The sequence below is a fragment of the Lacerta agilis genome, chromosome 4, assembly GCF_009819535.1.
Source record: "Lacerta agilis isolate rLacAgi1 chromosome 4, rLacAgi1.pri, whole genome shotgun sequence".
Classification (NCBI taxonomy): Eukaryota; Metazoa; Chordata; class Lepidosauria; order Squamata; family Lacertidae; genus Lacerta; species Lacerta agilis.
Window position 1 is genome coordinate 52,229,939 of NC_046315.1, and position 15,639 is coordinate 52,245,577.

General features: G+C 42.2%; 1 protein-coding gene across 4 annotated transcripts in view; it reads left to right on the forward strand.

Annotated features, from left to right (window-relative positions):
* KCNJ15 (potassium inwardly rectifying channel subfamily J member 15) overlaps window positions 1–15,361 on the forward strand; it is a 28,203-nt gene extending 12,842 nt beyond the window's left edge. For all 4 annotated transcript variants that reach the window (XM_033147021.1, XM_033147023.1, XM_033147019.1 and 1 more), the window contains one exon: window positions 13,950–15,361. In XM_033147021.1, the coding sequence (XP_033002912.1) occupies window positions 13,950–15,093 (1,144 nt within the window). In that variant the 3' untranslated portion in view covers window positions 15,094–15,361. The remainder of the gene's footprint in view (window positions 1–13,949) is intronic.
* The last annotated feature ends 278 nt before the right edge of the window (window positions 15,362–15,639 follow it).

Consider the following 15,639-nt stretch of genomic DNA (forward strand, 5'->3'; position numbering starts at 1 on the left):
TTTATTTCAGCTGATTGTTAATCATTCCCTTTCCTTTGTGTACATAAACAGCAATTCATTCCATGGGTTTCTTTGTATATAGCGTATGTGTTAAATGAATGCAAACATTTTCATATTTTTTACCATGTGTCATAAGATGTGTGCTTAGCACAGGGGTGTGTTTAGCCTCGTGAACTGGGAAGGCTTCTCTTAAAAACACAAAGGGATTGAATGTGTCTCTTTCAATTAAAAGCCATGCCAAGGTACAACCCTGTTGTTGTTGGTTTTTTTAAAATGTAGAGTATTTATGCTTTGGGTGTGTTTCAAGATAAGTGTGTGAAGAGTAGGGATGTCAGAGAATTCAATAAATGGACATGGGGGCAGAAACGGCCCCAATTCACATGTTCACCCAAGGCCAGGAATGGAAATCATGTAAGCAATCATGTAGCAGGATTTGCTATAACTGCTTTTGATGTTTCCCTTTCACTGAAATGCATTGAAATTAATTGCATAATTAATTGCATAATTTATTATGTTAGTTTCGTCCATGGCAGTTAGAAATACAGAAAATGAAGGTTTTAGCAGAAGCCAAATTGTGAAGAGTTGAAACAAGTGCTGATTGTGAGGAACACAGAATGGGACAGAAATTGCTGCCTCCATACCTCCATAGTGAGGAAGGACTTTCCTGTCTCCAAAGTATTTCAGAAGGGCTTAGCCACCCATGGTTCTTCTTTTTCTTTTAGCCTCTGGGCAATATTCTCACAAGCTTTCATTCACAAAAGAGATGTGTGGTTTGCCCCACCACAATGTGTGTGTGTGTGTGTGTGTGTGTGTGTGTGTGTGTGTGGATAGATAGATAGATAGACAGATTGACAGATGGATGTTGTCACTATTTTTAATGGCATTTGCTCACATCCTGGCATATTCAGATTATGGATTGGGAGTTGTTGAAAAACAAACCTGCTTCCACAAATGATTGGACTTTTTGCAATAAGGAAAGTGGTGGGAAAGTGTAGGCCCACACAATACATGCTTGATACAGCATTGTTTAATCTCTCCACAAACAAATCAGGATGGGTGCTCATTAAGCAGGTTATCTGGAAGCAACCTAGGAATCAAAAATCAACAAAGTATATAGCCAAAATCCACAATATTCAAACAGACTTTGTTATGGTATATGCATTTTTAAAAATTGAGAGGAGGCACACATTTCATATAACTGTGGCTACTTATAAATGCGAAACACTATTTCTAAGGAGCGCGTTGTACAGAGTCTACTTCTGAGTAAGCTTGCATTGAATTGTGCTGCAAGAAGAAGAAAAGAAAATTTGCAAAGTGGTGAGGCTTTGCTGCTTTTTAATATTTAGGTGAACAGACCCCTGCATGAATGGTGCAATTTGTGTGTGTGTGTGTGTGTCTGCTGGGAACAGTGGCAAGGATGCTCAGCCCCAAAGTTTTACAAATAATAAATAACATAAAAATGGAACTGGCATGGGAGAGAGTGGTGTTGCTTGCTTAAATCAAAAGGTTGGAGAGGGCCTTGTAGGACAGCCTTGTAACCTGCTGCTTGCTGCAGGAAATCCAGAGCTAGATCACCCCATAGTCCAGTCCAGTCCCCGCTTGAAGACCTTCAGAGGAGGAAGTACCACCACTTCTCTGGGTAGTTGCTTTAACCGGTAAACTCCTCTTCTATCAGTAAGATGGTCAATGTGGCATCATTCATGTCACAGTCAATAGTTCAAGGTGACTGTGACACCTGCACAAGTATATGGCAATTTGCTTACTTTAAGGGCAAATGCCAACAGCTGCACATTTCCATGGCGAAATAAATAGCTCAAGCTGAAAGGCCCCAGGATTGCAAGGAAATTGAGATACATGGTGATATACAGATTTGCAAGGATGATGCCATGTGTGGAATGATCCTATGTTCTAGGAATCTCCTAGTTTGGAGAGCTATGGCTAGTGGTTAATTTCCGAAAGTGTGCCAAGGCTAATATACTACTCCATAGATGCCTTGCCATTCACCCCACCCTGTGGAGCTGCTGTGCTCAGAGGCAATGGCTCCAATCTAGATGAAGTTAATAATGCTCAAGTCTCACTGAAATCAGTGGACATATTACCTGTTGTAACCAAATGAAACCCAACTGATTTCCATGGGACTTAGTCATGGTTAACCTTCTCTGGACAGGGATCCATTTCATCAATTTTGTTTTATGTATCTTGCCAGGGGGAGCTCAGCCACTTATGACTTCTGGCTGAAATACAGACCTTGTTGTGGCCTTCACATGGCACATAAAAATTCAAAACACTGTGGTCTGAAGGGTGAAATTCCTGGTGGGCCTGGACAACTCATTGTGCCTTAATTCCTCCAGCATAAAATATCTACTTCATGGGTTTGTTATGTAAGGGCAGCTAGTCTTGAGTTTGGGGACCAAGGGAAGGGTCCTATGACTAAGACTACTAGGGAATGGCTGACTATGTAGAGAAAGTGATAGCTCTGAGACAAAGCTATATAAACACAGAAGGTTAAGCAGAGGCATAGGAACAACCATCCTTGGATATTAGCCACAGTAGAATGTGATGTTGGGGAATAGAAGTGGAAGGGTGTGGAATTGGATGGATTGCAACTGAAACAGCTTGATCTTACCAACTAGTGCTGGCATATATGTGCAGAATTAGACACAAGGGCAGGTGTGCACTAAAACACCATAGATTTTTAGGTCATTATAGCATTATAGATAATGGCTGCGTTCTTATGCACACTTACCTGGCTCTGTTGTACACAGTGGCATTTTCTTCTGAATAAACATGCACTGGATTATGCCGTAAGAGGATTGTCCTCATTAACCCCACAGTTCAATTGTCACCTTAATAGCAAACTCCCTGGGTAGACCAGCCAAACCTCTGCCTCAGCTATCCTCCCCATCTGTAAAATGGGGATAATGATATTTTCTGATCTTTAAAGGCTGTTGTTACTGAAACTTTTGGGCACTGTGGATCCAGTGATATTGGTGTATCCCCATGGATACTATATATAGTCTAGCCTGAAGTTTCAACTAAGATTGCAGCTGACAGGCAGAGCAGAAGAAAATAGATGCCTTTCTGATGTGCATGAAATCTTGATGTGAAGACAAGTCTCAGGAATGAATGCACAAACCACTGAAACTGGTGTAAGAAGTGTCTAATGCAAATGTAATCCCTGCCTTGCTGGGGGTTGGACTAGAAGACCCTTGGGGTCCCTTCCAACTCTCCAATTCTATGATTGAAAACCTGTCTGCTTAAGGGAGGGGAGGGGAAAGTGCCCCAGATTTAGCATTCCAGTGAATCTACTTAGGTAGTTCTCCACAGTTCCATTTCACTACTGTATTTGCAGTACTGTACTCTTAATTTCATGTGTACAAAAAGGCCCTCACTTTCCAATGACTTTTCCTTTATGGGTGTTACTGCTATGGTACAATTCAGAAGTAATCATAAACTTGTTATCGGAACTCATTATCAAAAAGCATTGCTTTATATGGCTCATATGTTTTGAAGTCAAAAACCAATTCAATGAACGTTAACTGCAGGATGTAAAATTGTGTGCTAAAGAGGGTAAAAGTTTTTCCTCTTATCTTTGCATGTGATATTTTTGAGATCCTGCCATATGTCTGCGTCCTTTTAAAACGCTGAAGCAGTGATGATATAAAGAGAAACAAAGACTTAATGAAATCTGACACATACACATGAAAAGTAGCAGCCCACCAAAATTGTATCTGCTACAACTCAGGGTGGCCATTCTAAGGATGGTCCCCATCTGTCAACTATCAGTTTCTTAGTTTTCTAGTCTTACCTTCCATTCACCACATTTCCAGGTCACTGTGTGAATTCATTTTTTATTTTATTTTTTGTTCTCATGAAAATTCACCAGCATCTTAGTATGTGTTTTATACATTTTTGTCTAATACATAGATTTTTGAAAGCAATTTCCCCTCCTATAAAGCATTATAATGATATTTTCACTAATATGAATTTTTATGCACATTCCCCTCTAGTTTGTAATTTTTTGGTTGACGAACTGCACCATAAGGGTGTATTTGGAAGTATAGCTGTGTTTTGACTCACATATTGTTGCAGAAAGTGCAAACAAGGTGAGTTCACATTTAAAAACAAAACAATACTGAATATCTTTCTCATCCCTAAGCCTAACAGATCTGGCAAAATAACGAATTATAGTTCATTAATGAAGAGTCTCTCTGGGAGATTAATCATTTTCTGCAAACACTGCAGAAAATACCATGCCATACTATCTACAACAAAGCTACAAAACAAAATTGTGCTAAAATTATTAAAATACATGTCTGGATTCAAGAATCCACTAGGCTGGCCAGCATATGAAATAAAACAATGAAACAATTTTGGGAAGTGCCACAGAATGCAGTTGAAATTGATTGAATAGTCTGGGAATCCACATTAAAATAACAACTCCTCCAATGATGCAATGTTTGTTCCATTTTTGGATGACAAACCAGGAATCCAGTGAACTCCTGGATCCATTCTAGCCCATATCTGCCATTGGTAGCTGCTGATGCAAAAATGCCCTGGAGCATGAAATGTATTCATTAATAACTAACTGCTATAAAAAACAGGAATATCTATCTCTCTCTCTCTCACTCTCTCTCTCTCTCACTCTCTCTCTCTCTCTCTCCCTGTGTGTGTGTGTGTGTGTGTGTGTGATTGGCACACTGTTTAGATATTAAGCCAAACAAGTATGCACTACTTATACATGCCTATAGTATTATCAAGCGGTGATTAATAGTATTATTTATAACAATACAGTTTAGGGTGATGTGCAGCATAAATCTTTAGGTCCAAGTTATGCAGGGTTAAGCCTGGCATTATTGATCTTGGCGCACAACTTGTAATAACTTTCCATACATACCCCATACTGCATTGGTTTGATATTAACAGATGGAATATTGTTAATGTGATGTTTCCCCCCAAAGAATCCTGGGAACTATAGTTGGTTGAGGAGTGTTAGGAGACCACTGTTCTCCTCACAGAGCTACAATTCCCAGAGTAGTTTAATGGTGAATCCCTCTTCCCAGGGAACTCTGAGAACCCTTACCAAACTACAGTTCCCGGGATCCTACAGTTTCCCACAACTGCTTATAGTAATACGATACTGCCTTAAATATATAGTGCAGGTGGGGGCTTTATTCTTTGTAGCACTGATAGCTACCCTACATGCTTTTTAAGAATGATAAACAAACGCGCCTTCATGCACACGGGGAGCTCCATGATGTCATGGATCGCTGCGTCATGTGAAGAAGCTGAGAGATAGCGGTAGAAAAGACCAACCATTCTGGGCAAGCTGTTTTAATTGACAGGAGAATGACTATGCTGACCTTAACAGATCACCAGACTGGGGGGGGGGGTAGCAGGACAAGGCACTTGTCTCTGTGTCACTCTTAATCAATAAGCGGGAGTCTGTGCAGACATTGAAAATAAAAGAGAGATTGGAGTATGGAGAAAGTGGTGCCAGGCAGGAGGCCCATCAAAAATCAAGGGGAAAGGGGAAACTTGAAACTGGAGCACTGCAAGAAAGCTAAAGGCTGGGAGTAATGCCTGAGTTTTGTTCTTGGCTCTCTAGCCAGTCATTATAGGGATCTGCATATGACTAGGCTCCTTTCCTCCTATGTAAGTAAAATGGGGATATAGATACTTGCCTTCTCTGCAGGACTGTGGTTAGGATTAATTAATGTTTGCTTAGCACTTTGAAGATGTAAACTGATACAGAGCTGAAGTGCTCTGTGTTGTTTTTGCATGGGCATGCAGATGATAAAATCTCTTGGGGACCTGCAGTTCTGATCTGGCACGCGGAGCTGTAGGAATGGAAAGTTTAGCCCTTCAGTGTGCTAATATCTGTTGAAACGCTCTGTCTTTAAAAGGCAGGTAATATTCACACAGCATGAACCGGGGCAAGGGTGAGAGAGAGAGGGAGAAGTGGAAAATCACTGATCTCTGTTTTGGATGTCTAGCTGTGCTAGTGAAGGTGTCTGAATTCAAGGAAGTTGGCAAGGGAGAAGCAAAAAGCCTGAGTATGTTGCAACTCCGGAAACGTCATTCATAAAATAAAACGTAAAAAAAAATATCATCTGCTTGCAGCAGGGAATGGGAGATTCTTTGTGTAAGGTGCTGTCTCTATTCCAACAGCTTCGTTAGAACTCCTGCTGCTAAACAAAATAGCAGATGTAAGAGTCACTACATTTTAAAACGGTTTTGATTTCCATGAAAAAAACAATCCTGGTCAACCAACATCAAATATAATACATCCTACTCTTTGGCCGCTAAATAACAATAGCAATTTGCAAGCCTTTCACTGATGCATGGATTGTGGCAGTAATCCTAAAAGCTTCGCCCACTCATACATCTAACACAAATCAATTGAGATGTCTCCTAAAATAAATAGTTTATGATGACAATCCATATGCCATAAACCTATTGGATTTGCTGAATGCTTTGTCTCCATGAAGGCATAAGATATTGTTTGATACACCAACCTTCTATCCAATGGAAGGCTCTAAACAGAACTATATGAACATTCTTTGATATCCCAGAGGTTAAACTGTTATTTTTGGCAAATGTGTAATTGGAATATATTTATATGCCTGCAAGGAAGCACAGCTATTTTAAATGCTGAAGGTATTTTAAAACATTGAAGTTTATCCGTTGATTAAGATTAGCTAGTACCTGCCACAAGTAACCAAGCCACAGACCACAAAATGTTGCTCAAAGAAACACAATCAGCTCAGGAAATATGGACACACCAGCCATAAACTAGTATATACAACCCCAAGAGCTGTTTGACAGTAGAACAGACAGTAGAACAAAACCATTGGAGGTTTTTAAGCAGAGGTTGGATAGCCATCTGTCATGGATGCTTTAGTTAAGATTCCTACATTGTAGGGGGTTGAACTTGATGACCCTTGGGGTCCCTTCCAACTCTAATTCTATGGTCATGTTTCTGTGCACAAAAGGCAGGGCAAGCATTGGGATTCTCAGCACCTTGCCAAACTACAAGTTCTGTAATCATCAGGATGGTGCTACGAGGCAAGTGCATTTCAAATGCAAAACTGCACATGCCCAGAGTTGTTGTTGTTGTTAAGCAGTGTTGGCAAGCTCTTTCCCTTCCTCCAAACATATCAGTTGTAAAATATGGAATGTTGGTGTGGGAAGAGAAATGATAATTGTGGGCTTTGCATGGCTGTTTATAGCTCTAACCAACACCATCACAAGAATATTAAGTCCAGAGTACAAAATAATCCAGCTTCACCACTGCCCTACCCATATCTTCCAGGGATATAGGCATCTATTTTATTGCGATCTCTGTCCTGCCCCAACTTCACAATTTTCATGGAAATGTTCCCCACAAATAGATCATTTATTATCCCGTACCCATCATATGAGATGGCAGTGGAAAAGAGATATCCACTCTTTTATTTTTGTTCTGTGTCACAGCAGAAAAGCAGGGGGAGCATTTGATGACTGATGTGGTAAAAGGAAATCTTTTCCATCTCAGTTCAAAATTGGGCTGGAGAGCTCATTGGCCTCACTGTACATCAAGTGACATTGACAGGGCTAAGAAAGTGGACAGCACATTTCTGTGAGTTAACTGGAATATCCAGTCTTACAACAGAGTATATTGGAATAAACAAAGCAGAGGTTTGGAAAGAATGCAATCTTTCATGCTTCCAGGCAGAAGTCAGTCAAGCTTGGAGGGAGGAGGTGGGGATGCAACAAACCTTTGAGGATAAGTTTACTGCCTGCCTCAGGGTCTTTTCCTAGGGTGGGTACCATCATTGCCACAAAATTGAGTATCCAATGGCCCCTTGTGGCAACCAGCCCCTATTCTGACAAGCATGGCAGAGGGAAAGGGGAGGGGGGATACTTCTGCCAAGGGAAAAAATAAACCTCCTTGGATTTCTGTGGGCTTTAAGGATATAAACAACAGGAATTCAGGATCACATGAGAAGAAAGATGATGAAAGAAACAGAATGCAGGAAGTTGGGGTGGAGTGGGGGGAAGCCAGGATCGGATGGGATCCATTCCAGGATAAGAAAGGAAGTGACTAAAGTGCATACGTGAATGTTACCTAATAAAGAAACACAAATGGAAAGAGGAAGGCACCAAGGACTGGTGAGATGCTATTCTATTGCTTCTTTAACAGGTCAGGAATTCAGAAATGCAGAGCTTTATAACCTCGATAATAGAGAAGACACTACCTTGACACACAGTGAGAAAAATGGCAAAATCACAGGAGCCAAGGGGACAGTGGCCAAGAGTGAGGCTGTGGTCCTTCTGTGCAGGGGCAGGCTGATGCTTGGGATGTTGAACTGTGTAAGAGAGAGCCTGGAGCTCCTTCACCTGAGGCACAATCTTGGGAAAATGCTTTGCATTGTTTTGGAAATTCACAGCTTAATCCTCATTCTGCTATGCCATCGGTGAATGTGGGCTCATTAGACACATGAAGGCCCTAAAAGCCTGCCCTGTGTCCCAACTAAATTGGTCAAGAGGGCCTGATAACATTGAGAATCACAGGTCAAGCCATGAGGGCAAATTGAAAATTGAAAATTGAAAGGCATGCTTGTGGGTTGCTCCATATGCCTGGAGCTCCTTTCTTCTTCTTCTTCTTCTTCTTCTTCTTCTTCTTCTTCTTCTTCTTCTTCTTCTTCTTCTTCTTCTTCTTCTTCTTCTTCTTCTTCTTCTCCTCCTCCTCCTCCTCCTCCTCCTCCTCCTCCTCCTCCTCCTCCTTCTTCAGAGGCTTATCACCCCAAGGCAATGTAAGACTAATAATAATAATAATAATAATGATAATAATAATAAGACATGTTTAATGGCTGGAGGGAGGATTCCTTCTCTTGTGATGTGTGCATGTGTGCACTTTCTTTTAGACTTGCTCCAGGAGATTCTGATGCACACCAGAGTTGTAAAAATAGGCAAATTCCATGCTAGGGATCATTGGAATTGAAAATGTAACTGTTCCTATCATAATGCTGTTTTCCAAATCTTTGGTGCAGCCGCATTTGAATGCTGTGTACAGTTCTAGTCCCCTCACCTCAAAAAGGATAGAGTTGGAAAAGGGTCTGAAAAGGACAATCAAGGGGATGGAGTGACTCACCTATGAGGAACAGTTGCGGCATTTGGGACTTTTTAGGTTAGAGAAAAGTAACAAGTAAGAGTTAACCTGGTAGAGGTTTATAAAAGTATGCACTGCATGGAGAAAGCAATAGAAGAAAGCTTTCCTCCCTCTCTCGTGGCACAGGTATTCATGCACATCCCATGAAGCTGAATTTCGGAAGATTCAGGACAGATAAAAGGAAGTGCTTATTCGTACTGCACATAGTTTAAACTGTGGAACTCACTCCCACAGGAGGCAGTGATGGCCACCAACTCAGATGGCTTAAAAAGTTTAGACAAATTCATGGAGGACCAGGCTATCAGTGGCTACTACCGGTAGCCATGAAGTTATGTTCTGCCTCCACTATCAGAGGCAGTATGCTTCTGCATTCCAGCTGCTGGGAGTCATAGGTGGGCAGAAGACAGTTCTGCTAATGCTCTGCTTGTGGGTCTCTCACAGGCATCTGGTTGGCCACTGTGAGAACAGGATGTTGGACCATTGGCCTGATCAAGCTACCTTGTCTCGTGTTCTTAAGAGTCAATAGATGGAGATGGAGGGGTGAAATAAGGAACCAGGAAGACTCTGTGTAAGCTGAGGAGGAAAAGGAAAAATATATCGGCAATATATTTCATGTTTTATCGCATTTTTAACATTCTGTTGGGAGCTGCCCAGCGTGCCTGGGGAAACCCAGCCAGATGAGCAGGGTATAAATAATAAATTATTATTATCATTGGGATAGGGTGGGGACATTGTATGGGGACATGTTCTTGTAGCCTGACATGTGAGTGCAATGATGGCCTGGATGTGGGCTAACAAGCCAAGATCTAATCCATAAAGGCTGTAGCATCTACTCTGCATGCAGAAGGTACCAGTCTCCATCCATGGCATCTCTAGGTAGGGATGGATGGGAATGCCTCCTGTCTGAAACCCTGTAAAATTGCTGCCAGTCAGCGTAGACAGTACTGAGCTAGATGAGCCAATGGTCTAATTCGGTATAAGGCATCTCCTGTGTTTCTATTGTCCATTCTTTTGGGTGGCTGTTGTGTGTTTGCTTGAGGATTGCCTGACAACCTTTTTAACTGCCTCACTCGGACACTGCCATTTGGGGGCAGCATTCCCCAACCTGGTGCCCTCCAGATGTTGCTGAAATTCAGCTCACACCATCCTTGACCATATAGGAGCTGGAGTTCAACAATATATGTAGGGCACCAGGTTGGAAACGGCTGACTTGGATGTGCCCACCACATCTCTTTCCCCATCTTGTTTCCCTGGAGCATATCATGGCAAGGTATTTTGTCTTCAATCTGCATTCTAGTTCCAGGTCTGTTTGTTTATTTAAAAGATTTCTAGACTGCCATTCATCCATTGGATTCCAGGATGGTTTTTAATAAACATTACTTTAAAATGAAAATACAATAAACCAGAGCTTTCCAAACTGTGTGTTTTGACACGTCAGTGTGTCGGCTGCAGTGTGTAGCTGTGTTGCGTGCACTGGCGGAAGAAGGGGGTGTGGTAGGTGCGGTGCGCCCTGGGTGTCATCCCTGAGGGGGGTGACACCGCTGCCCCGCCCCCGGGACACTCGCCGCTTGCTGCAGGTGTTACCCCCATGGGCGTCTAGCCCCACGCCCCGGGTGCACAGCATGTGCGGCGCTCCAGGGGCCAGAGCAGCTAGCTCCGCCTCTGGTTGCGCAAACACTCCCCATGCTCCTCCTGGGGCTGGAAAGGGGTTAGTTTAATCTCTGGTTTGCCAGTAAAACTGAATTACTGTGTTGTGAAATGATGCAAGTCTAAAACGTGTGTCACCAATTTATAACAGCTAAAGTCAGACTAAAGCAATATCATGCTTTATAATGCCTAAGCAAATCAAAGTGTCTTAAGTCGTCGTCATGTTGGCACCAGAAAGGAATTTTCTGTGGAGGGAATTCTAGAGCTGGGGCACTATTGCAGATAATGGAATGAATGAATGAATGACCCTCTTCTTAGTGCCTATGTAATGCATCTGAGCTAAGGACGGTACTTGGAGAAGGACCTCCACTGAATATCTTATGGCATGGGCTGGCTGGTATGCAAGGTCCTCTTTTAGATATTTGGGTTCTAAGCTATTTAGGGCTCCGAAGTTAAGTACCAGCCTGTCGAATGGGATTTGGGAGCAAAATGGTCACTCAATGTAGTTCTTTCAGGATTGGAGGAATAGGACTCCATCTGGCAGAACCAATGAAAATTCTGTCTGCCCATTTCTGCACTAATCTGAGCTCCTGAATCATTTGCTGCTAGGAAACAATTAGAAAGTTGATCCCACTGCCACCATGTTCCTTGGCACTTCAGGAAATGTGTTTTGCTAGGAGCTCCAAGTGGCTTGTTGCTTGAAATGACTTGTTTGGATTTGTACTTTGGAGTAGACCCATGCAGACATGATGCCTCCTCACCAGAAGACATGCTCTAAAGGGGGGTTTCACCCTGTCTTTTCAAGACTGCAACTCTTCTCTTGCAAGCTGATCTCAGTAAGCTACTTTGGGTCCAAGTTGCCCTTCTAAGGCGCTAAATGCTCCTTAATACTTGAGGTGTGAAATTGACTAGGCCAGAAGGTTGCTTATTTCCATGATCTGTTCACTAGGAAGGAATTCAGTTTTGAGAGGTAAGCTGCAGCCCTCTTCATTAGTGGTTTTACACACTCCTGTTGTGGTAGGGGCTGCTTGATTTCTTGTAATTCCTGAGTCATGTTTCTGCACGGTGGACTGCCAACACCCAAAATGGCAGTGTGTTAAAAGAAGAAATGAGGATTAGTTACCTTGGCAAATTAATTCTTGCCCTTGCGTGACTATAGGCGGCTCAGTTCAACAATTCCTTATGGGTTCACAGGCTCTGTTTTGCAGATGGAGCTTCTCCACCCCCACTCTAGTCAACAGCACAAGGGCTTTTCTATTCATTTCATACTTGTGTAAATGAATTTACCATCTTCTCCTAGTGGCAAGTATGGGTGACTCACACCCAAGCTCCATTTGTACGTCCGAGAGGAAGTAACAAGCTGTAGGATGAAGAGCAAACGTTGGGGAGCTAAGAGAAAATCTGGTACTGTTCTCTGTCCGTTGGTTAAAAAAAAAAACCCAGTATATTTTCTTGTCCAAAGGTTGTGAACAAGTACCATGCATTTCTTCTCAAATGGTTTTCCCGGTTGGGATTTGTATGCCATCACCTAAGCTGCATTTCCTCCTGCCCCTGTCTCAGTTGTTAGTTTTTTGAAACTAAATAGCATTTTCTGATGGACTGCCCCTCCTCCTCTCTTTATTGTTCTTGCTCACATCATCAGGACTTTGTCTTTTTCCTCCGGACATGTTGCACTGTGTGTGTGGGGGGGTGTGTGTGTGGGGGTGTGTGTGTGTGCGTGCTGTTTTTACTGTCACACAAAAGTTCTTTTACTGGGATCTTTGGTGTATTTCCCCTTCTCCTTTTGAGCTTTCAGGAGTTGTCATATGTGAGCCGGTTGAGGAAATAAAAATAAACACAAATTTACCTTTAGCCTGCCACAGTTACTACTCAGTTATGGGTGTAAACATAAATATTCTTTTACTGACAAAACAGGAAAGTTGAAATACTGTAGTGAATAATTACATTGTTATCCTGGGTTGGCACACTTGTGTACTACAAGTATGTTGATTTCCAGAAATGTTCTTTTAAGGAGTTACAAGGGAGAAGTATTTCTCTCTCTCTCTCTCCTGTGGTTCATAAAAATGATTCACTTATTAAAGTTCTCTCTTGAAGCCAAACAATGGAACAAAACAATACTAGCTGCATGAATTGCCAGAGTACAAAGGATGCATGGGTTTTTTTGGGGGGGGGGGGATTTTAGCACAGGAAGTTTTGTTATTGGAAACTCCTGCTAACTTGTTCTGGCCTTGTGCTGCGTAACCGCTGTCTGGTCGTGGAAGCCGTGTCTTTTTTTGTCCCATCAAGCTGGCAAAGAAAGGCACCTCCTGCTTTTTGTGCGCTTTGTTCAGTCCTGGACAGAGGCACACTTCATCTCCATCTGCACTGAGCTAGGATTCACAGTAAACAAACTTCGAGAAACTTGTGGTCCAGTCCCTTCTGTGTTTGCTAAGGGCAGGGCCCATTGCTAGAAAGCTGAATTTGTGAATTGCCTCCTGTTTTTTCCACTGACTCTTTGAAATTGGAGAGGCCTATGATGTAAACAGCCTTGAAGAGCTTTCAGGTGCAAATATTTCTTTCTCGCGCTCTTTTCTAGGCATTCACAAGATTGCTTGCTTTTATTTCCCCTCTAACACAGCTAGGCATTGAGGACTTGTGTAAATCAAAGTCAAAGTGCTCATTTTAAAAATCTCCCCCCCCCCCCAGCATTTCTAAGGGAGACATAATTACAGAGCTGATTTGGAAAGTCATAGCTAAACTGGTCTAGTGTTAATGGAATATTTGTCTCCTGAGTGGATCACATTCAGTAAATTAATGTTGTTATTGGGTTGTTGTTTTTTTTAAAGAGAAGCCTATCTTCTTTCCATAATAGTAAATATGAGAAATATTTTAATACAATGTAGGGCTGAATTGATAAAATTATTTTCTGGACTCTTGAGTCAAGTCATTTATATTGACATGAATGCCAGGGAGGAAATTATATTACTTTCTGCTTATGAAATTAACTTGGTGCAACATTGCATGCCGATGCCAGAAACTTCCAAAGTGTAGCAGATTTTTGCCCATAAATATGGAATGTAATCAAAATCTGGTGATTTAAATATAGAGTCTGTTTTATCATAGCTTTGTTGTTGTTCTGTTAAAAAAACTAACCCCCCTATCTATTTAGGTCTACGACACTGACAATGGAAGCCACCCAAATCAATATGTCACAAGCGCCACTAGTGAACAGCAACATCACTGCTAAGTCTAAGAGGAGCAAACCTCGTGTGATGTCCAAAAGTGGCCACAGCAACGTGAGGATTGACAAAGTCGATGGCATATACCTGCTTTATCTTCAGGATCTGTGGACCACCGTCATCGACATGAAGTGGAGATATAAACTGACCTTGTTTGCTGCTACTTTTGTAATGACTTGGTTTCTTTTTGGAGTAATTTACTATGTCATTGCCTTTCTTCATGGAGATTTGGAAGGGAACAAACACCCACAGAACCAGGCCCCCTGCGTCATGCATGTGAGGTCACTCACTGGAGCATTTCTCTTTTCTTTGGAGTCACAGACTACCATTGGCTATGGCTTCCGTTACATCACAGAAGAGTGCCCTCATGCCATCTTCCTTTTAGTTGCTCAGCTGGTTCTCACCACCTTGATTGAGATCTTCATCACGGGGACTTTCCTAGCCAAAATTGCTAGACCCAAAAAAAGGGCTGAGACCATTAAATTCAGTCACTGTGCTGTCATCTCCAAGCACAATGACCACCTGTGCCTTGTAATCCGAGTGGCAAACATGAGAAAGAGCCTCTTGATCCAGTGTCAGCTGACAGGGAAGCTTCTCGAGTCCTACGAAACTAAAGAAGGTGAGAGGATTCTGCTTAACCAAGCGACTGTTAAATTCCACGTTGACTCCGCAGCAGAAAGTCCATTCTTGATTTTACCTCTGACCTTTTACCACATATTGGATGAGAGCAGCCCTTTAAGAGATCTTACACCCCAAAACCTTAAAGAAAAAGAGTTTGAACTGGTTGTCCTCCTGAATGCCACCGTAGAGTCAACAAGTGCCGTCTGCCAGAGCCGAACATCATATATCCCAGAGGAGATCTTCTGGGGTTTTGAGTTTATGCCTGTGGTCTCTCTCTCTCCGAATGGGAAGTACGTTGCAGATTTTAGTCAATTTGAGAAGATCAGAAGATGTGCAGATTGTACCTTGTACAGTATGGACTCTGAAAAGCAAAAACTAGAAGAGCAATATAGAAAAGAAGATGAAAGAGAAAGGGAGCGCAGGACAAGGTTTTTACAGCAAAGCAATGTTTGATTTCTCATCCAACACCAACCACAACAAATATTTATACAGCAAGAACTATCATCACCCCCCTTGAAAATGGAAGGGCATCAAAAACTCATCCAAACAGCCATCACTGCACAAACAAGACATTTTATTCTAGAATCCATGAAAACCAAGTACATTATCTAGATCTGTTGCCTGTTTTTTGACCATGAAAAGTGCTCATTGAGAAACTGGTTTTATTATAAAGAAAAGGTCATAGCAGATTGACTCTGCATTAACTCCTGCCCCCCCCCTCTGTTTGTCCACCTGAAATGGATGGTCCCACCAATCAAGACAGCAGTCACCACTCCCATCTCCATTCATCTGGGGGGGGGGGTGCAGGGAGGGAAAAAAGCATGGATAACCTAACCTAGGGGAGGGTTTTCAAATGTGCGTCAAGTAAGCATCCTTGTGGACAGCAGAATCCAGCCTCAATCTAGACTGAAAGCAGCACGTTGAGGACAAACAAGAACAATTCCAGATTGAGGAAAAAACTACATTTTTGTGCTACAAATGAGAGTGTGTGTACACAGC